We start from the raw sequence: 22,407 nt of genomic DNA, 5'->3' as shown, positions 1-22,407 counted from the left end.
ATGGACAGAGGTTCACATCCCTGAGCACCAGAGCTGGGATTTTTTTCAAGTATCCAAAGAGAGCCAGCCCTATGCAGCAAGGGCCAGGTTTACACCAAGAACAGGCATCACAAAAACCACTGTTTTTGGAAAAGGCCAAGACTTTGGAGACTGGAATCCCTTAGAGTTCTGGGTCCCGTCTGCTGGCAATGCTGGGCACCTCTCATGAGCGACCAGAGAACTTGGATTTCTAGGAGAGTCCATCCTGTGCTTTCACCAGCTCTAAACTCACATACATTATAGTTTTTTAAAAGAACCAGAACTAGAGGCAAGTCTGGCATGTGGCAAACAGAACCCCCAGCTGGGATGAAGTTACATCAGCCAGTAGCCTCTGCCCTGTATCGTACAGCAGATCCCTTCTCCCAGATGACTGCAAGCAAGTTAGACTAACCTGTCTTACCAGCCCGTGTCACTAGTCCGGTTCAGGCTGGGTTTATTCCCTGTGCTTTTCCTTACTGGATGAGACTCTCCAGTCCTTGACTTAGCGTTGATCTGGAATAAGTTCAGGGCATACTCCCTGTAGCTCAGCTCAGAGAAATACAGAGCTGCATTTGCATGCTGATATGTCCTTTTGATTTATTCTTGCTGCTTTTAGGAAGAGCATCTCTGGCTGACACATCCCTATATCTTGTGCCTCATGGATTGTCTCAAACTGGGCCTAATACACTGTAGCATACTGCCAAATATGGGACTGAAATACTCTGACTGGTACCTCTGGATTGTCAAGAAGGGATATGATCTAGCCTAGCAGAATGGGCAGCAGGCTTCTGTTTTCCTTCAGTGGTCATTATCAAGGGAAAATATACATCAGCTGCAACACAGACATAAAGGATTGTTTAGCCCTTTCACTGTCGCTCTGTCAGCCTCTTCGCCCTCTGATTTCACTAGAAAGTTGTGCGCTGGAGCAGATTGGCTTGGTTAGTCGTGGGCATCTTTCTACAAGTGCTGGAGCCAGGGGGCTTGCAAGGGAATGTGCATATATTGTGATTTTGAGAATCCCAAGGAATCCCAGAAATCATGAGAGATGAAGGTATTACTGTCTCTGTTTGGATATCTGGGATTCCCAGCTGTTCATTTGGGTTGTGCATGCATTGAAATCATCTCAAATCCTGCAAACAGGACAGAGATACTTTCGGTATGTCATGCATCTTGGGCCTGTCGGCTCTGTGTATTAGGACATCCCTGGCCTATTCACCGATGTGGCTGGTGCATCACGCTGAGATTTGCTGTACCCAGTGTATTGGGCAGCAGTGGTACGTTGAACTGGGGTACGTACTCTACCTGTTGTGTTTGGCGCTAGATATCATATCCACTTAGCTCATCCTTTCAAGAATGCTTTCCTCTAACTTAGAGCTGGGCAAACATTTTCGGACTAATAGTTATATTTCCTGAAAAAAATGCAGTCTTGGTCAACTGGAAATTATTTGCAAACTTGGCCCAATTTAGTTTTGGCTGGGGACAAAGTTGTTTGGGGACAGCTTCAGGAGTGTGAGCGTCCCTGTCCCTTTAACTCGGGCACTTGCCTGGGATGTGGGAGACCTAGTTTGAATCCCTAGAGACTTGAACTCAGCTCTCCCCTCTCCCAGTTGAGCAGCCTAATGGTCAGGCTGTCGGCCATTCGGGGATGGGTTGATCTCCGTTTCCGCTGTTCATGCTGTCCCACTTTGCATAAATAAATAAATATTAATTGGGCCAAAGAGCGAGCGTCTCTTTCGCCTGGTGATTTAAGGAGCTCAGCTTACCAAGGGTCGTGGTGGATTCTCCATTGCTGGCCATTTTACATCAGGATTGGATGGTTTTCTAGACCTGCTCTAGGCATTATCTGGGGGCAGGTCTCTGGCCTGTGTCACACAGGAGGTTAGACTGGATGGTCACAGTGATCCCTTCTGGCCTTGGACTTCAGGACCCTGGGAGGCAGGAGAAGTGGATTCAGATCTCTGCCCCGGAACCTGTTGCAGTTTGAGTTGTCACTGCTGATGTGCTAATATTTGGCGTCTTGGGCACCGCCAAACAGCTGATGGGCAGTTGGCTGGTGGGTGCTGAGCACCCACAGAGTCAGCAACTATGTCGGGCTATACATTTATATTGATGTCCGCTGCCAAGACACCTGGGTGCGTTACCAGGGCAGGGGTCCGAGGGGACGTCTACGCTGTGATAAAGAATCACGTGGCACCAAGTCCCAGAGCCTGGGTCAGCTGACTTGGGCTCATGGGGCTAGAAATAGCAGTGTAGCAGGTTTGGGCTTGGGCTGGAGCCCAGGGTCTCAGTTCTCTGGCTCAAGCCTGAGCCCTAGCATCTACTCTGCAATTTTATAGCCTGAGTCAGGTGACCCAGACCAGCCGCGGTGCCGCCGGTCGTTGATTTCAGTGTAGACGTACCCCTGGAGCTGGAGTGTAATTTCCCAGCTGGAGCGCTGTCCTACTAGCTCTGATGGAACCAGTGCACTGACAGAAGCAGGGGAGCCCGGGCGGCACAGCCTAGCAGCCGTGAGTGTGTACCTAGGACTGTGCTCAGAGCAGTTACCCCATCTCACCACCCCGCTGCTCTGCTTTTCGTGTGCTAGCTTGATGCAAGCTCGTGTGGGTACATCTGTTGCCGCTGGAAATTCTACCTCTGGATCTGCCCCGACTCAGTGTGGCTTTCAGCACTTTCCTTGCTGTGCCTCATTTTCCTTGCCTGTAAAAGGGGCTTAATAAGACTAATGCACATTTTGTAAAGTGTTGCGAGGTCCCGGATGAAGGCACCACCCAGTCGATGCAATGGCTGGTCATGCCTGTATCAGTGAAACAATGTGCTAATCAGCAAATTACTGATATTAACCCCCCTCTCCCCCACCCATCTGACCTATTTATAAATATTACAAAGGCCCCAGCACCGTGCCTGGGGCTATACAGGAGGCAAGAGGAGGATGATCCCTGCCGGGAGTGATTTATGATCCAGGTTGTTCCCTAGTCCAATATCGGTTGGTCTCATCTTTTGATTTAGGAGCCTCGTTCCCCTCTGGAGGCTGGCGTGGCCGGACCGTCGGCAGTGCCAGGGGCTGGAGGTGTCAGCGTTGCTGCAGCAGAGGCACGTGAAGCCCCGGAACGGAGAGCGAAAGCCGCCTATGTGGGTCGTCGCTCCTGGGGGCTGAGGTGGGGAGGAGAAACTTTCTGCCCAGCCATAGCAAGTGGAGTTGGCAGCGGGAGGGGTGCCTCATGCTCTGTTCCGGGTGTCTGCATGGAGCCAGGATCTTCTCCATCACTTACCACTCCTGGGGAGTCTCCCTCCTCCTGTTCACAGCGGGATGTGGTGGCTATTGTGCTCGAAGTGAGACCTGAGCAGGGAAAGCGCAGGAAACTCCTGCTCTGGTTTTCCATCCAAGGCCCCTGAATCGCTTGCTTTGCACTTGTGAGTTATTCGCCCCTCTCTGTGCCCCCTTTGCTTGCCCTTCGGTGACACGGCTCACAAGGAAGACCACAGCTCCCATCCCTGTAACCCCCTTAGCTTAGCTAACGTGGGCCTGCATGGAAGGGACTCTTTCTAAGTGCTTTGCGACAGCTTTGCCGGTTTTCCTGGTACGTGAAGGCTCCCCCGTGACATGCTGCTGCTTTGGAGCCCCCCAGTGGGTGTGCAGTGCCCAGGTCACTAGAGCTGCTGCTCGGGAGTCCTTGGAGCCATTCAGAACTGGGATGAAGCAAACGTCTCTGACCCTCCCACTCTCTGGAGTGAGTCACTTTGCCATTGACACACTCCCCACTGGTGCTGGGTCACCTACTCTCTCCTCCCACTCTCTGCTAATGAGCCAATGACCTCCCTGTCCCCAACATTTTTCTTGGGGTGCTAAGTCTTTTGAACCAGAGTGTCCCTCCTTTGAATACGGAGGCCAAATTTCCAAGGACCCTTCTTTGCAAAATGTAGAGGTGGACCCCCGTGTGCCTACAGAATAGACGGTCATGGGAAAGGAGTAAATTCTCCACTAAGCTCTGTACAATGCTTGACGCTTGCGCTAAGAGTCCACAATCAGGGCGTGGACCCTCCGTCCAGCTGAAAGACCATCTGAATTTGTTTGTAGGTAGAGTGGGAGGGGGGTTAATTACGTGGGAGGTTTTTCCCCCAAGCACGGGCAGGGAAGAGGCATAAAATAATTTCAGTCACCAAACTCAGTTATGCAGCTTAACTTATTATCCGAGGAGATAAGGCTGCCTGGTAACTGAACTTCTCTGCTGCAAAGATATGTGCTTCCAAAGCACCAGCCGTCGCTTGTTAGATTGTTAATAGCTGCGGTTCTTTGAGTCAGACTTGGCATGGGCCCAGAGCGAGCGCAAAATGAAAGGGGAACAAGGAGACAACAAGCAAAAGATACAGTGCGATTAAACGTTACAGTGGGCTTGGGAGCAGCTGCCAGTCCCGCCCTGCTGCAGAGTCTGTGTGCGCACGGTGTAGGGTCATTCCTGGGGGTTGGCCTTATCAGCAAAGGAATGAACGCTGTACAGCCTAAGTTCCAGCCCCAGCCTTGGCTTTGTGTCCTCCTGTAGGGCCTTCCGTGCTAGACTCTCTTTAATCTTCTGCCCACTGTCGTCATCCCCACATTAGAGAGGGGAAGCAACTTACCTAAGGTCACACAACACATCTGTCACCGAGTCAGGACTTGCACCCAGGTCCCCTGACTCTCAGCCTGATGGCTTAGCAATTAAGGCATGCAGCCTCTTCTTAAAGCCCTCTCTTTAGCCCTCATCAGCTTTCCAGGCGCCTTACTCATAGGAATGACCCATCCCCCTCCTAGCTCTGGGCCTTGAACATTGCCTGTATAGGGCAGAGAGTGACATATTTGGTCCTGAGAAGGGTGAAAGACGATAATGAGAGAGCAGCCTTGTGCTTAGCATCTCCTCCCTGGAGCTGCAGGCAGCCTGTTGCAATGCACTAACCAATAGCATCTTGGTGCCCCTCTGATGACCAGCCCGCCTGCAGAGATCAGAGTCTGCTGTCACTTCCAGACATACAGGCCTGGTTCTTGAGCCATTAATGCGTTTAAATCCAGAAATCCCGGGTTCAGTCCTTGCAACTGACCCATCCACGGGTGTCCTTACATTGCGAAACATGCCAGCGCTGACCGTTCTGTCCATCCTCCTGAAGCATCCGGTCTCCTGTGTGCTTCTACCGTGAAATCTCCACTTCTGTGCTGGGCCGTATAGTGCCCTTGAACCACACACAGCATGTTTTGGGATTAGGAAGTTCAGCATGTACCATAATACAATCAGCATCTCCCTAAGCATGCGTATTGTCTCTGTCTCCTAGAGCAGTGCTTTGTTCTAATAGTTATTCAGAGGCCATAAATGGTGTTCTTTCCCAGCCGTCTGAAGAGGCATGACAGGCTATAACTCTCTACTGCCTCTGCATTTTTCTTAAGCAGTAAGAGTCCTCTGATTGCTCCTTCTGATGAAAATTGTCCCTTGATTTCCCAAGTTTCATAATGACCTAGATGTGATCATGCCCTCCTAAATACTTGTACAGGGATCTTGCGTTGGGGAATGCTCTGAAATATTATCGTACTAATACAAATCAAAATGTGTGTATTTCTACCCTTCTGAGTTCTCTGGAGCCTGATTGTCTTCAGCTGCTGTTTCATACCCCTGTGCCCTGCTGCCGAACTGCCACAGTGACGCCTGGAGTTTGTCATGCCTGGTAATACCTCCTGGGAGGGGGACAGCTCTTAGAGGAGGATGAAGCTTTTTCTAAAAAACAACAGATAATCACTGGCAACATAAAAGACTTATATTTTTTTGTTATAAAATGTTCCCTTCCTTAAAATACCAAGAAACACATTAGAACATATTCCAGACAAAACCAGCCCACTGGTGTTTGGCAGTGAAAGCCATTTTTCAGTTTATAGGAGGATGAAATATGCCTCTTTAATTCATTATGTGCTGGGCTACGTTCCTGCCTGGTATAACTTGAGTAGCAACAATGGATGGTTTTGGCCCTTGGGGCCAGGTCCTCAGCTGGTGAAAATTGGTGTCCACTGACTTAATGGGGCTGACCTGTCACTACTGTATCTGTGATAGCCTTGTAAACTGAAAGCAAGTTAGAAAGTTTGCCAGTGAGGAATCTGATTGATCTGGCTGGGAGCAGGAACTGAACTTTTGCATCAATTTAAACATCCCAAGTGCCGGGATGACGAATGAAATGCAGATCCTACCCAAAGTCATAGATACGGTTGGGGAAACCATTTGCATCTGCAGAGAAGACCCAGTAGGGTTTAACTTTCTAATGTCTAGGGTGAGGGAATAGCATTTATTGGACCAGCTTCTGCTGGTGAGAGAGACGAGCTTTCAAGCTTACACAGAGCTCTTCTTCGGGTCTCTCTCGCCAACAGAAGTTGATCCTGGTGTAGAGGGTGGGCCCGGGTCCCCCTACAAGTCACTACTGGAGTGGCACACTAGGGATAGCCCATTTAGAGGCAGCTGGAAGCAGACGTTGATGTAACCCTGGAAGAGGAGGGAGAACTTAGCCAGAGGGCTAAGCCATGAAGAGGAAAGAGCTGCAGCTCCTGGTGCATGAGAAGCCACAGAGTAAGTGAGGGGAATGATGGGCTGAGTAACCTCATGAAGGGGCATCAGACCAGGTGGCAGAGCTCGTTCCCCAGATGAGCCACAAGGAGACGCTGTTGAGCAGTTAGTAGAGGTGATCCCCTCACAATATCCCAAATTAAAAAAAAACATTGTGGGCCAAAGAGGTGCAAACATGGTTAAACAGAGCAAAAGAGGTGGTTAGAGAGCCTTTAAAAATTGAAAGTCAAATTCTACTGAGGAAAATAGAAAGGAACATGAACTCTGGCAGCTCAAAGGTAAGAGTAGAACTAGGCAGGCCAAAAAAGACTTTGAAGAGCAACTAGCAAAAGACACAAAAACTAACAGCAAACTTTTCTTTTTAAGTACATCAGAAGCAGGAAGCTTGCCAAATGATCAGTGGGGCCACTGGACAATCTAGGTGCTAAAGGAGCCCTCACGGAAGATGAGACCATTGCAGAGAAGCTAGATGAATTCTTTGCATTGGTCTGTAGAGGATGTGAGGGAGATTCCCACGCCTGAGCCATTCTTTTTAGGTGATAAATCTGAGGAACTGTCTCAGATTGAGATGTCAGTGGAGGAGGTTTTGGAACAAATGGATAAATTAAGCATTAGTAAATCACCAGGAACTGATGGTTGACACTCGAAAGTTTTGTAGTAACTCACATATGAAATTACAGAACTACTAACTGTGTTAGCCTCTGTACAGATGACTGGAGGATAGCTAATTTGACGATTTTTTAAAAAGGCTGCAGAGGCAATCCTAGCGATTACTTCAGTACCAGGGGAAATGGTTGAAACTATAGTAAAGAACAGAATTGTGAGACACATAGATGAACGTGATATGTTGGGGAAAAGTCAGCGTGGCTTTTGTAAAGGGAAATCATGCCTCACCAATCTATTAAAATTGTTTGGGAGAGAGGAGGTAACAATCATGTGGACTAGGTGATCCAGTTTACATAGTGTACTTGGACTTTCAGAAAGCCTCAACCTATTCATAAATGATGTGGAAAAAAATGATCTTATGTGAATAGTGAGGGGGCAGAGTTTGCAGATGATACAAAATAACTTCTGATAGCTAAGTTCAAAACAGACTGCAAAGAGTTACAAAGGAATCTTGCAAAACTGAGTGACTGGGCAACAAAATGTCAGATGAAATTAAATGTTGATCAAAGAAAAGTCATGAACATTGGAAAACATAATTCCAACTATACGCACAAAATGATGGAGTCTAAATTAGCTGTTGCCACTCAGGAAAGAAAGCTTGGCGTCATCATGGACAGTTTTCTGAAAACATCAGCTTAATGAGCAGCAGCAGTCAAAAAAGCAAACAATGTTAAGAACCATTAGGAAAGGGGTACATAAGAAGACAGAAAATATCATAATGCCACTGTATAAATCCCTGGTACACCCTCACCCTGAATACTGCCTGTGGTTCTGGTTGCCCCATCTGAAAAAAGCTAGATTAGAGCTGGAAAAGGTACAGAGAAGAGCAACAAAAATTCTTATGAGTATGGAACAGCTTCCATATGAGAGGAGATTAAAAAGACTGGGACTGTTGAGGTTAGAAAAGAGATGACTAAGGGGAGAGATATGATAGAGGTCTCCACAACAGTTATGATTTTAGAGAATATGAATAAGGAAATGTTACTTACTTCTTCACATAACACAAGAACCAGGGGTCACCCAATGAAATTAACAGGTAACAGGTTTAAAACAAACAAAAGGGAGTACTTCTTCACGCAACACGCAGTCAATCCGTGGAACTAGTTGTCAGGGGATGTTGTGAAGGCCAAAATTACACCTGTATTCACCAAAGAATCCGATAAATTCAGGAAGGATAGGTCCAACTCTATGCTCTGGGTGTCCCTAAGCCTCAGACTTCCAAAAGCTGGGAGTGAATGACAGGGGATGATGGATCTGTCAGACAACAGGATAGTGGGCTGGATGGACGATTGGTCTGACCCAGGATGTCCATTTTTATGTTCTTATGATGATAACCAACTCCACTTGGCTCAAGTCCAACAGATGCTCCATGACTCACTGTCTTTTAGTCTAATAGTTTTGGGAAGCAAAGGTTGTTGGAGGAAAAAAGCTATTTTCAATGTCGCTTTTCCAAGGCTAGGGCAGGAGGCGAATTGAGGGGGGGAAATGCGACACTTTGCATAGATGCCAGCCATATTATTCCCATGGAATTATTTTTCATTCTACCAGTTTGATTTCACAGAAGCTTTTTGAGTGAAATCTAAATGGGGCAAAAGAGAAAATGGCCCTACCTGCATTTACAAATTGGCGCAATGTTTGCGTTACGGATGTTGTACTGAAGTGTGACGTGGGAAGACTAGAGAACAGAGGGAGTCCACCATCTGGTCAGATCTTCTGTGGAGTGGGAAAGTGGGAGGCAGGAAATAAGCATTAGGCGGATAGACTGAGCTAACTCAGCAGCTGTACAACAAAGAACCAGTATGTCTAGGTTATAGGGATAAAGGAGACTAGATTTCAGTTTTAAGCTTCAAAGACACCGAGCAGTACTAATAAGGACTAGTGGAGGGGAAGAAAAGTACCTTGATGGTTCCTTCTGAATCCTAGTAGCAACACTTGGAGCCGCATCCTGCAACTGGGTCTGTCTGAGTTCAGTGGGGCTGCACACGGGCAATTGGATGCGGACGTTTGTATCCAATTGCAGGATCAGGGCCATAGATGGTTTAATTATGAGTCATGTGTCTAAATCAACCTTGTAAATTTCTCCATTCAGTGACGAATGTGATGTTTTTATCAACTCAATAGTCTTTTTTTGTTTTTTCATTAACAATTATAGTAAAAGGCGGGGCGGGGGGGGAATAGCCTTGTGTCTGGACTGGTAAAATTACTTACAGTTTGACAACGGTGGTATTAGTCCTAACTCTTGCTGTATTTTTAGGTATGTAATGGGTTTATCTGAGAACAGGTCTTGTGCAGCTTGTAGTGATGCATCTCATTCTAAATAGAAACGATTAAACAAACAAACAAAGAAGGCCTAACGTGCTGTCTCATAGTTTGGGCTTTGGAATCTCTTGTGCAGTTAATCAGTGAATTTAATTTTCATTCAAAAAATGAATAAAACTTTCTTTTGTCTTTCAGATAGCTGCCCAAGAGCTGTCAGATAACAGAGTGATCACTCTCAGCATGGCTGGCAGAAAACTGGATAAAAAGGTGTGTGGGTGTTTTATTCTCAACATGCAAACATTAAACCTCTTTATCAGCTATGGGATCCTGAAAATCATTACTTGTAAAGGTATCAGTGTCTCACGAGAACCTAATGGATAGAGCATTGGACTGGGACACAATAGACCTGTGGTACTATTCCATCTCTGTCATTGGCCTGCTGGGAACCAGGGCAGGCATTTTGTCTCCCTGTGCCTCACTGGGGATATGGATTTCCTTTGTAAATTGCTTTGATATCTGTTGATGAACGAGGTTGAAGTGGAGTGGAGCTGGGACCCTGGGATCAGTTCAGGAACTGGACTGGACGATGTGACCTTTGGAGCTCCCTTCCAGTCCTGTGATTCGCTCGTGTATTGTTGCTGCTGCCGCTTTCCTTCCTCTTTTCATCAGCTTTGTTGAGTCTTTTGTCTTTTGAGGATATAAAGCAACAAATGTGTTTTCACTCACCATTCAGGGTCAGAGTCTGATCCCTTTACTCACTGAGTAGTGCCTTGCTCTACAAGTGAAGCCATTGATGGGAGGTGGACTGCTCAGGGATTAAATTGTGGGTCTTGGCTGTAACTAACAGTGCCAATATGGTTCCCTGCGCCCGGTGTGAGTGCACCTATAAATAATCTCTCTGCATACATAGAGAGTGTGTATGTCTATAAACTGGCAGGAAACAAGTGGCTCTTTATTGGGGTATCTAAAAATAGAGTGAAAGTTAACAACAGCATTGGCTGGAGCAGAGTCAGCATGTCTCTAATTATTAAATGATCTGTCTGTCAAGGCTGATATGGATTGCTCTAGAGAAACCATAAAGAGTTTGCTCTGTTCGCTCCTAATTGCTGTGTATATCTTTCCGTTCCGGATGTTTTTCTAAACCTGAACTCAGCTCCAGGGTATTCCGTTGCATGCGGGATGCATATTCTCTATAGAACCCACCCAGCATGTTGCTGTTAGGACTGTGAATGTGAAATTGCGCATGGAAAAATTCTAGACTTGTGCAGTTTTTCTACTGGAACAATTTACCGTAAAATATGGGCCAAATGGAGATAGGCATTTAGGATGTTGCAGGGTCCATCTGTACTTGGTTAATGTGTTTGCATTTGTTGAATTTATGCATTTCTCTGGGCTTCTGGGTAAAATAGTTACCTGCAGCCTTGTTTGGCTGCAAGAGTTTAATGTAGCACTTCATAAATATACCTCTGCCTTGTAAGTCTTCAGGGTTGCACAGAATTTTAGCTTCACGGTTCCCAATAAAGTTCGTGAGCTCTTTCATAAAGGCAGACCCTCTCCCTGTGCTTTTGAAAATGTGGGGCTTGGAGACCTTCTTCCGATAGCCAGTGTTACTCGTTGTTTGAGTGGCGTCTCTAACATGTAAGGGCTAGTCTACACTTACAGCACTGTAGCACTTCATGAAGACGCTACCTACGCCAACAGGAGAGCTTCTCCCATCAGCATAGGTACTCCACCTCCTGTACGAGTCTGGTCTAAACAGAGTTGTTGAACTGAAGGTGGGATTTTAAACCAGTTTAATTAAAGGGATGCAATGTGGTGTGTGGACATTCTTAGGCCTGGTTTACCCTGGGGGAGTGGGGAGGGAATCGATCTAAGATACACAGCTTCAGCTATGAGAATAGCATAGCTGAAGTCGACATATCTTAGATCGACCTAGAATCACTTACTTCGCGTCCTCGTGGCGCAGGATCAATGGCCACCGCTTCCCTGTTAGGGTGATGAGATGTTCCGATTTTATAGAGACAGTCCCGATTTTTGGGTCTTTTTCTTATATAGGCTCCTATTATCCCCCACCCCTGTCCTGATTTTTCACACTTGCTATCTGGTCACCCTATCCCCCATTGACTTTGCTTCCACCTCTCGCCGAGCTGGAGTTCAGCAGTCAATGGGAGAGCGATCGGGGATTGATTTATCGCGTCTACATTACAGGCAATAAATTGATCCCCAATAGACCAAGCGCTACCCACTGATCTGGCGGGTAGTGTAGACATACTCTTAAATTGATTTACACTTGTCTAGTGTCAGTTTAGCCGCCTCCTGTTAAATATACAACCTAAATTGCTAGAAATTTGAAAGTGCTACAAATGTGTCCGCGTTTCTGTAGACAAGTCCTGATTGTTTAGGGTTTGCGTTTCAAGAGGGCTTCGCTGTAACAGTGCACCCATCACATCACTGAAGTTTTATCACTGACTTCAAATAGGAGCAGCGTCAAACTAATGCCGAGAGCTTTTGGAAACCACACCCTTAATACTTACAATGTGGAGGTCAAAATAAATAGAAGACCAGTCTCTTTTATATCAATACTCCCATTCTAGGTGCTTATTACTAATCCTATCAGTTAATCTTCCAAAACTTGCTAGGGGATGTTTAATAACCATGTATTGTCACTTTTATTCTGTGTTATATTCTTCTCTACCTCGGCAGAAGACAACTAGGACTATGAAGTCCTCTCACTTGTAGTGAAGAGTATCATTTTCCTTTTACAGGGTGTCCTGTGCCTGAGCATCATACAGTTGAATGGAAATAATTGTGTAACCCATGTTGCATTTTCCACAGGACCTGTTTGGAAAGTCCGATCCATTTCTAGAGTTTTATAAACCAGGCGACGATGGGAAATGGATGCTGGTCCACAGAACAGAGGTGAGTGGGACTAGTATTTGAGGGCCACAGATGAAAGCTCTGGCTGGCTCCTAGGGGAATTGAGGCTGTTTTTCAAGCCTGCGGGCACCTGTAGGCTACAGCTGTGCTGAAGCTCTGTCCTCGCTGACAAATGATGCTGAGAGGATGTTTGCTGAGGTGCCATAGCCCTTCCTCTCAGCTTCACTGTTGAGCACTGTGGTTCCAAGCATGGGAGGAAACAACAGAGATCTTCTTGTTTTAAAGTTAGACTTAATGCGTGCTTTTCCCCCACCCCCAAATTTCATGTCAAAGGTAATGCCTGCTGTTTACACATGACTCTTGCCACTTAGCAAAGAAGGGAAGTAGGGCAGTTCACTGACAGCGTCACTATGATGATAGTCCCGAAAGACGGGACTGGACATAGTTTCTCTCAGCTCTTGAGGATTTAATTGAGGATCTGTTATTGCAGGTTAGTTCTTTCAGGGAACGTCACCGCTTGGCTTTCTGTCCTTGTGTTCCTGGTGGGGAAATGGTCAGCGAGGCCCTGATTCAGCAAAGCATTTAAGCAAGTGCTTGTGCCTCATTGAGTTCAATGGGGGAATTGAGTGGCGTAGTGTGACATACCAGGGTACAGTCCAGACTAATCCCCACAATCGTGGGTGCCTTACAATGCCTTGCTGAAGTAGCTCCCACCTGGGCCACTCACAAACAGCCTTCCAGCGTGCAAACCCCACTCTGAGTGTTTGTGTGACAGCAGCCTGCCAGCCACGCTTGTGTTACACTCTGGCTCTCACCAGCCTTGGTTATATGGCAGGGTGACCCCTACACACCCCCAGTCTTAGATTTTCCCCCAGAGATGTATGTCCTGTACTGCCCAACCCCCTCCTGGACAATACAAGTTATATTAAGTCCTTAAGTTATATATTCCTTTAAGAGAATAACATGCACACAATTTGTCAGCCTCAGTGACATTTCCTGGACACTTCAGTTTAAACCCACTATATTGGATAAAACAATAAAACAAGTTTATCAGCTACAAAGAACTAAATTTTAAATGAGTACAAGTAATGAGGCATAAAAGTCCTAAATGGTTTCAAGAATAAAAAAGATAAGATGTTTACTAATACCTAACTTAACAAACTATATCAGATTCAAGCAAAGTTTCCTACCACATGCTTCTGGCAGTCTTGCTGACCAAACCCTCTCACTCAGGACCACTTCTCCCAGAGTAGCTTCCTTTGTTGCTTTCGGTGCCGTAAATACGACGGGCTGGGAGAGAAAGAGGGCTGTATTGAGGTGTTTTTCCCTCCTTTTTCTAGTTTCAATCTCTCTCTGGAAAAACATTTCCAGTTGGGCACCGGGAGACAAAGAGTCTATGTGGAAGGATGTTCCCTGCTGCTTTTTTTCCCTCACCCTTCGAGCTTTCTTTGTGTCCCTTCCTGCTTGATGGCTGTGTTTACTGCTTAAGTGCAAATTAAGTAGAGCACATGTTCCTCTGTTTAGGACAGTACTGTTTGCCAGTCAGTTTGAGCAGGGCTGTGGGGTTTGGCACACGTGTTAAGATCACCATAGTATAACTTCACATACAGTGTTGCCACACATATGTTGTCAGGATGATACTGACCAGCAAATTATGTATTTTCAAATGATACCTCACAAGGCCTACCTTGTACAAAAACGATTACAGTAGGCTGCAGGATGTGAACACAGGGTTACATTCTGCCACACACAGCCACTGCTGTATAATTTAGCTCTTCTGGAATAGCTCCCTGTGTGGATGCCCTGTTTGTCATGAACAGTGGGCTGGAGTTCCTTCAGTTGATCCTTGGGCTGGCTCAGTCCTCAGGCCAGTAAATGAGCCCAGCTGGGCTGCAGCAGTATCATTTCATTGAAGCCAATCAGGCCGCCCAGCCAAGGTGCCCACAAGTCTGCCTTGGAGTTCAGCAGTAGCAGCAGGTCACTGGCTGCTCTACACTTCCGCTCACAACTGTGACTGCTCCTGCTCCTGCTCCAACCTTGTTCCCAGTCTTGTTCCTGCCCTGCTCCAGTCCACACCAGCCCTGCTCAGTTCCTGACTCTGGCCCTGACCCTGGGCTCTGATTCTCCTGGTTCCTGGCCATGCTCTGATCCATGACACTATTTCAGAATAATTAGCAGAGTCATTATTGCTAGAATAGTGTATCTGCACGGGAAGCTATTCTGTAGTGGCTCATCCTGCCATAGCTTTGCTTATATTTGGCCTGTATGTGTAGGGGCTTTGAAAATTTCTTTGAAAATTTGATCCCCAATGTGGAAAGAGCATATTATAACAATTTTTAACCATCTAAGTAATTCAGTTGTCCCTATACTACATCACACAACTCCTCAAAACTTAATAATGACAGTGGGAATAGAATTCAGATCCCACAAAAGCACCCTGCCATTTGAGCTAAAGGGGAATCTCCACTATTTTCTGTATATGGCCTATGACACACAGTTGTGCTGTCCTAATTCCAATAATTCTAATTCTGATGCTGCAGACATACACTAGCCAGTTTGTTGAAATATTATTGTGTATTTGGGTGTAATGGGTCACATTTTTGTATGACTCCATAATATCAAATGCATAATTAAGAGGACAAAATGGACTAGTCTGAAAAGTATTAATTATTCTAGGCTATCATTCACTTTTCAGAAATTGGGTTCACAACTTTGATATTCTTCTTCTGAGGGGGTGGGAAACTAGTTAATATACTAGATTTGTTGCTAGCAAAAGGGGAGGGAAATACTGTTTATAGGAAAAATATATGGTATGAGTGAGGAAAAGATGGAAGAAGCTGAAAAGACCTTGTTCCGTACTTTTACTCTGTGATTTGTGCTGGTCTTTTGAGAGCTGTTTGGATTTTTTTTTTTAATTAAAAAAAGAATGCAAACATTTTCCAATTTTTTGACCACTTGTAGTCATCCCCTTACCTTGACTTCAGCCAGAGCAGCAGATACTTAGTGTTTCTCAAAAATGGCTCACGTTGGGCACTCAAAGTCAGAGGCTGCTTTTGAAAATGTTGGCCAAGGGCAGAATAATCAGTACAGTTCCCGTGACTGCTTAAGCCCAGGGTAAACAGAGAATTTCAAACCCAGGACCGTCAATTCAGACCTAAGATGAACTGAAATCTAGAGCTGGTTGGGAATTTTGGAACAATTTTCTGACACAATGCACCTCTCTTACAAAACTGAAATTTTCCATGGGAAAACCAGATTTCCATTTGCTGGCTCCCGTTTTAGTGAGTCCTATTTAATTTGTCGTTGGCCACGTGGCAGTTTGTTCATTATCTGCTGCAAACTTCACTGGGAAACCTGAGACTAAATAAATACATGGGTTGCAAAGCATAGTGCCATACATAGCAGCGGAATCTATTGAAGCTTTATTTTCTTTAAGCAGCTAGGGGAAAAAATTCTGCATGTTTTGAGAGGCTTAAATAATGTCCCACTTAACAGCCCTGAAAATAAACTGCTGCTCTCAAAGGAATTCCAAATGACAGAAACATCTAGATTCTTTTTTTGGGGGTACCAGAAATAAAGCGATTGCTGGTTCCTTTGGGCTGCAGCTTTTGGTATGTTCCTGGCTATTAGTCTGAGCCCATTGCTGTTTATCAACAGAACTGTCTGCTATGGTTGGATAATACTGTCATTAGTATGTTTTAAAATAAGGTGTGAATCTCCAGGTGAGTGCCATGTGGTGAAATAAGCATTGATCCTTTCATAGACACGCGCCTCAAAGACCTGGTGTCTGGCAGCATACTGGCACCATACAGTGTGTATTCCTAATATGTGTGGGTTCCCCCTCCCCCCCGTCTTTCCAACCAGATGTAAGAGGTATTTACAAATCCTTCATTACACTGTGCTCTTAATGTCAGGTTTTTTTCCTGTTCCCTAACGAGGGACTGTCTGCATCACCCATCGTTGCAAAATAAAAGCCAGTCCTTGGTTCCTGTTGCTAGTTGCTGACAAAGCTCACCCTATCCTGCAGGAGCAATGTTAATCCTGATTGTAACTCAGGCCACGTCCAGACTAGGAATTAAAATCGATTTTAGATACGCAACTTCAGCTACGAGAATAACGTAGCTGAAGTCGAATTTCTAAAATCGAGGTACTCACCAGTCTGGACGGCGCTGCATCGATGTCCGCGGCTCTCCGTGTCGATTCCGGAACTCCGTTCGGATTGATGGAGTTCCGGAATCGATGTAAGCGCGCTCGGGGATCGATACACCGCGTCCAGACGAGACGCGATATATCGATCCCCGAGCAATCGATTTTAACCCGCCGATGCCGCGGGTTAGTCTGGACGAGGGCTAAGCCGAAATGATCTGGTTGCAGTAGAAGCCACTTGATGGCTTTGGAGAAAGCAAAACTTCCATGTATAAATAGGCAATGACCTACCACATGTGTTTAGCATCAGGGGGTAGCCATGTTAGTCTGTATCCACAAAACAACGAGGAGTCCGGTGGCACCTTAAAGACTAACAATGTGTTTAGCGTTACGTATTTAGACTAGCTAGTATTTAGAGCAGACTAAATAGTGTTTAGCGTTTAGTTTTAGACTATCAATGTATTTAGCGTTAACCTTTCTGCATGGCCAAAAACCTGCTGTGTGTGTATCCTTAAGGAATGGAAGGTGTATTAAATGAGAGAAACACATGGAAAAATACAGTCTTAATCTTATCTGCTAGCTTTTCACAAGCGAGGCTGAAGGCAAGTTTTCTTTGCTTGTGAAGCCTGCTGTTTAGTTTGTGTTACGCTTCTCAGCGATTGGTTGTTCTCGAGAGTAGGACAAGAAGTAATCAGTGTAATTTGCAGTAGGGGCGATTTAGGTTGGGTATTTCAAACTTTTTAACCCTAGGAACAGTTGAGCACTGGGACAGGTTACCAAGGGAAGTTGTGGAATCTCCATCTTTGCACGTTTTTAAGAACAGGTTGGACAAACACCTGTCCGGGATGGTCTAGATTTACTTGTTCCTGCCTCAGCACAGGGGGCTGGACTAGATAACCTCCTCCCTACACTTCTATGATTCACCCCTCAATGCTTGTTCTATATGAGTGTCCTACGGCTCCAAGTTGGTTCTTTAGCTCCTGCTATAGATGCTCATGCTCTTAACTCAGGAAGTCCCAGCATCAACCGTGGAGGAGGACTAAGATGCTAGACCAGAAGTGGGCAAACTATGGCCTGCGGGACTGTCCGGCCCGGTCCCTGAGCTCCTGGCCAGGGAGGCTAGCCCCTGCCCCCTCTCCTGCTGCCTCCTGCAGCCCCCCTCCCCCGCTGCAGCCTCAGCTTGCCACACTGCCTGCACTCTGGCCAGTAAGAGGGTGGGGAGTGGGGGGGATTGGATAAGGGGCAGCGGGTCCCAGGGGGCAGTCATTGGACAGGGAGCAGGAGCTGTTTGGATGGGGCAGAGGTTCGGGGGGGGGGCAGTCAGAGGACAGGGAACAAGGAGGTTGGATAGGCGAAGTCCCGGTGACTGATCTCTTTCTCCTACAGCCTTCCAATCCCAATGTGGCCCTCGGGCCAAAAACTTCAGCCATCCCTGTGCTAGACATTAGATTTGTCTGGGTTTAGACTTTGATGAAATGCTACAAAATTGTGTCCTGACCAACAGGAAAGGTTTCCAAGCAAGAAACTGCCATTTCTGAAACCACTTAAGCTGAATTTCAACAAAGGAGTGACAATGCGGACCAGACCAATGGTTCAGTGCTTAGTGTTAATGACAACCACCATGACTGGGTGATGGTACTCCCATATAATGTGGTGGAGCACCTCTGATGTCAGCAGAGCTATGCCAACCTTATGCCAGTTGTTATCCATCGAAAGTTACTGAAAACATGTCTCCAGCCTTTACTTTGTGTTCAACGCTTCGCTTCCACTAGCTCCTTCTAACTGAATCATTTTCCTTCCTTCCCAAACTGCAGGTGATTAAGTACACGTTGGATCCCGTGTGGAAGCCGTTCACTGTGCCTTTAGTGTCGCTGTGTGATGGAGATGTAGAAAAGCTGATCAAGGTAACTGTTAATATAGGGCTGGTCTCCACTTACCGGAGAATCGATGTGCAGTGATCGATTCACCGGGGGTCGACTTAGCGTGTCTAGTGAAGACCTTCTAAATCAACTGCCGATCACTCTCCCGTCGACTCCGGTACTCCACTGGAACGAGAAGCATACGGTAAGTCGACGGGAGAGTTTCTCCCATCAACCCAGCACGGTGTGGACACTGCAATAAGTCAACCTAAGGTACATTGACTTTATTAACATTATTAACTTAGCTAGAGTTGTGTAACTTAGGTTGACTTAGCCCCGTAGTGTAGACCTGTTGTCATAAACAGATAGCTAAGGGTTAATGTCTCTTTCACCTGGAAAGAAGTAATCTAAACCACGTGACCAGAGGACCAATCAGGAAACAAGACTTTTTCAAATCTGGGTGGAGGGTTTGTAGTGTGTGAGTCCTTTGTCTTAAATCTCTCTCTCTCGGCTATGGGAGGACTTCTGTTTCCTGCTTTCTAATCTTCTGTTTCCAAGTTGTAAGTACAAAATATAGTAAGGCAGTAAGGTTTCTATTGGTTTTCTTTTGTATTGACATGAATATAGTACAAAAGAAAACCAATAGAAACCTTACTGCCTTACTATATTTTGTACTTACAACTTGGAAACAGAAGATTAGAAAGCAGGAAACAGAAGTCCTCCCATAGCCGAGAGAGAGAGATTTAAGACAAAGGACTCACACACTACAAACCCTCCACCCAGATTTGAAAAAGTCTTGTTTCCTGATTGGTCCTCTGGTCAGGTGGTTTAGATTACTTCTTTCCAGGTGAAAGAGACATTAACCCTTAGCTATCTGTTTGACACTGTCCATAGAGTGACCCTTATGTTGCTCTGGCTCCTTGTTGCATTATGGTACTCAGCCTCTGACAGTGTGGCGGATAGTGGGGGAGGAAGGGTGAAGATGGCTTTGAGGCTGAAACTAACACAGATCCAGAACCGTTGAGGAGGAGTTCATATGCTACCAAGAAGCAAGGTCACATTTCTATGATAAATCCAGGGTGACTGATCTCTTTCTCCTAAAGTCACATCAGCTGTCTGCAGCAGCTGAGCAAATGTTTCCTGGCAAATTGCAACAGAAATTCCAGCACATGACATCACATTTGCTAGCCACATGGGTCATGAACAGGTTTGGAGCCTTTAGAGCCACCACACACACCTGCAAGTGGAGCTCATGGAGTAACTGCTAGCAGGTAGTAGGAGGAGGTTGTGGTTCATAGTGGAGCAGCATTAGAGGGGGATGAGATGCTTTGCCAATGGGTTTCACAGCGATTTGCTGACGGCATGTGCTGAGAAGATCTAGCAAGTCTCTACTGAGCATGTGCAAAGTCTGATTTTTATTTTTTTTCAAGGGCTTATAACTTGGCCAACCTATAACTTGGCCGGGGCAGATTTTCACGGCATGTGCTGAGAAGATCTAGCAAGTCTCTACTGAGCATGTGCAAAGTCTGATTTTTATTTTTTTTCAAGGGCTTTTAACTTGGCCAACCTATAACTTGGCTGGGGCAGATTTTCACAGGGATAGTTAATGGCATTTCTCTGACACAAAAGCCACCCTCCCTGGTCAATTTCAAGCCCCTGGTCTAAAGCAAAGAAAAGGTCACCAAAATTTAACATAGGAAGAACGCAGCATGTTCTCCAGCCTTATTTCTGGAAACAGTTGAACCATTTTGTCTGAAAATTTTCAGAAAAATTCAGCTTGAGGCAGACAGACAACTAGACTTAAAAGTTTTTCAGTCCAAGCGGTTAAAGTTTGGCAAAGTTATCAGCAACTGGATATAGGGCTTTATAATAGGAAGTGTTGGGTGACCTTAATAACAGGTGACACGCTACCAATCCTGCTGTAATAAAGAACCCTTACAATCAGCACAAGGGGCGAGCAACTGTGTCAGGCTGTTTCATTACCACACACTCAGGAGACATTTAGCTCTAGAAAAGACGATGAGATGTTTCAATCAGTACTAAGTAGGAACTGCCTGTCATGGTTTTAAAAAATAGAATATTTTAATTATGACATCAGATAATGAAATGTCAGTAGTGGCAGGGCATATAATGCCCTACTACAGTTCGACAGGTCGTGAAATAATGTAAAATCAATAAAAATGAAAATAAAAACCTTTACAACATTTCTGAAACGGAATCTTTGGAAATTTCAAGTCTGGAGCAGTGCTAGTGGACTGGTTCCTGGTGGTGGTGTCATCCTCACATCATTGAAATCTGTTCTGAGTAGGTTAGACCACATGCTGATGCTTACAGTGCTGTAGGCTGGCCTACACTAGCGCTCATTCTGTTCCTACCGCTGGTAGGAAATTTCTAGTAATAGGTCCTGTCCGGTGCTTAATTTGTAATGGCAGACGTGCTAGGGCTCAAGCAATTTTTTTACTTTCATAGCTGACGCAGCGAATCCAGAGGTGCCGGGCCTGTGAACTGCCAAGTCTGGAGGTGCCGGGGCTCAGGCCTGGCACAAGTTAAGTACTGATCCCGGCCCCAGAGGAGGGAGCGTCTAAAGTCATTCTCTGGAGATCCCTGCCTTCATGGTCAAGGCAGAGTTGTTGCTGACGGGATCCAAAGAGCCATGCTCTGCCTTCATTGGCTGGCAGAAAGGCTGTTATGAGCCAGGGCCTTCGGGAGGCAGTATTTGGATAGTGGGGAAAGCAAGAGAGAGGATAAATCTGAAGGGTTGAGCAACGTGACTCATCTAACCACAAGCAAGACCCACACTTCTGCTGTGCATGAGAACGATCATTTCCCCTCCTCTTCCCCAGGTCATGTGTTACGATTACGACAATGATGGGGGACATGACTTCATTGGGGAGTTCGAGACCTCTGTAGCCAAGATGTGTGAAGCCCAAGATACCTTGCCGGTAAGTGCGGAAACACCGCCGGGTTTTAAAAAAATGGTTTGGGGAGGAGGAACCCAGGGTCCCCTTGGCTAAGGGTTTCAAAAGTGGCTCTTACCATGAGTGACTTCATGCTTTAAAACAATGCTAAAGCACCCCCCTACTCTGAAAATCAGGCCCTTTTAAGGTGTCTGGGCACCCAGAATCACCGTCATTTCTGAAAATCTTGGCCACTGTTGTCTCCTATTTTTCTAACATTCTCCTGTTCTCATTTCTGAACCTGTTGCTGGTGGAAGTGCTCTTTGGCTAACTGGGGTCGCCACCACATGGGGGTTGAGCTTTGTGTCCAGCCCTGGTGACGTGATAATGCTACTTCATTTCACACTGCAGCTGTGTCGCAGCATGAGACTGCAACGTTTCTCCAGCCCGACTGAGATTTGGGGGTCTTGTTTTAGATATGGACCTGTCCTGGGGAAAAAATTGGGCTGCTTGGTTATAAAGGTAATAAAGGCATATAATAGACCCCCATTTCCTTCAGCGGGTTCTGGGTTGTTATTATTTATTTGTATTGTAATCACACCAAGATTAGGCCTTGTTGTGTGGGACATGTCCATGCACATTGGGTACGTCCACACTTCCAGCTCCAGGAGACATACCCACGCTAGCTCTGATTGAGCTAATGCACTAAAAATAGCAGGATAGCCATGGCAGTGGGAGGCACCCCGAGTGTGACCCTAGTCAAGAACCTAGGTGTGTAGTCAGCCAGCTAGCCACTCACATCACCGCGGTGACGCTGCTATTGTTCAGAGCTAGCGGGGCTATATCTACCTGAGCTGGCAATTGCACCGCTGGTGCCAGTGTCAATATATACAGAGTGAGAGGCAGTGCCCACCCCAAAGAACTCACCGTCTAAATAGACCAAACAGAAAGAGTGGGAGAAGATAAGAATTATCCCATATGAGGAACGGAGAAGGACAGTGACCTCACCCAGGATGTCTGTTAGAGTTTGGAATCAAACCGATTTCCCCTGATTCCCAACCCACTGCATTAGCTGCAAAACCCACTTTCCCTTCAGTCACCTTACTACTAAACACC

The 22,407-nt window shown here is 46.0% G+C and overlaps 1 protein-coding gene across 3 annotated transcripts in view; it reads left to right on the top strand.

Moving 5' to 3' along the window:
- Positions 1-22,407, top strand: part of CPNE2 (copine 2) — a 179,835-nt gene that overhangs the window by 89,090 nt on the left and 68,338 nt on the right. For all 3 annotated transcript variants that reach the window (XM_030581443.1, XM_030581445.1, XM_030581444.1), the window contains exons 5-8: positions 9,708-9,779; positions 12,348-12,431; positions 18,350-18,439; positions 21,238-21,336. In XM_030581443.1, the coding sequence (XP_030437303.1) occupies positions 9,708-9,779; positions 12,348-12,431; positions 18,350-18,439; positions 21,238-21,336 (345 nt within the window). The remainder of the gene's footprint in view (positions 1-9,707; positions 9,780-12,347; positions 12,432-18,349; positions 18,440-21,237; positions 21,337-22,407) is intronic.

This window comes from Gopherus evgoodei, chromosome 12, assembly GCF_007399415.2.
Source record: "Gopherus evgoodei ecotype Sinaloan lineage chromosome 12, rGopEvg1_v1.p, whole genome shotgun sequence".
Taxonomy (NCBI): Eukaryota; Metazoa; Chordata; order Testudines; family Testudinidae; genus Gopherus; species Gopherus evgoodei.
The sequence above is the reverse complement of the archived record's forward strand: the minus strand, read 5'-3'. Positions and strand labels throughout refer to the sequence as shown.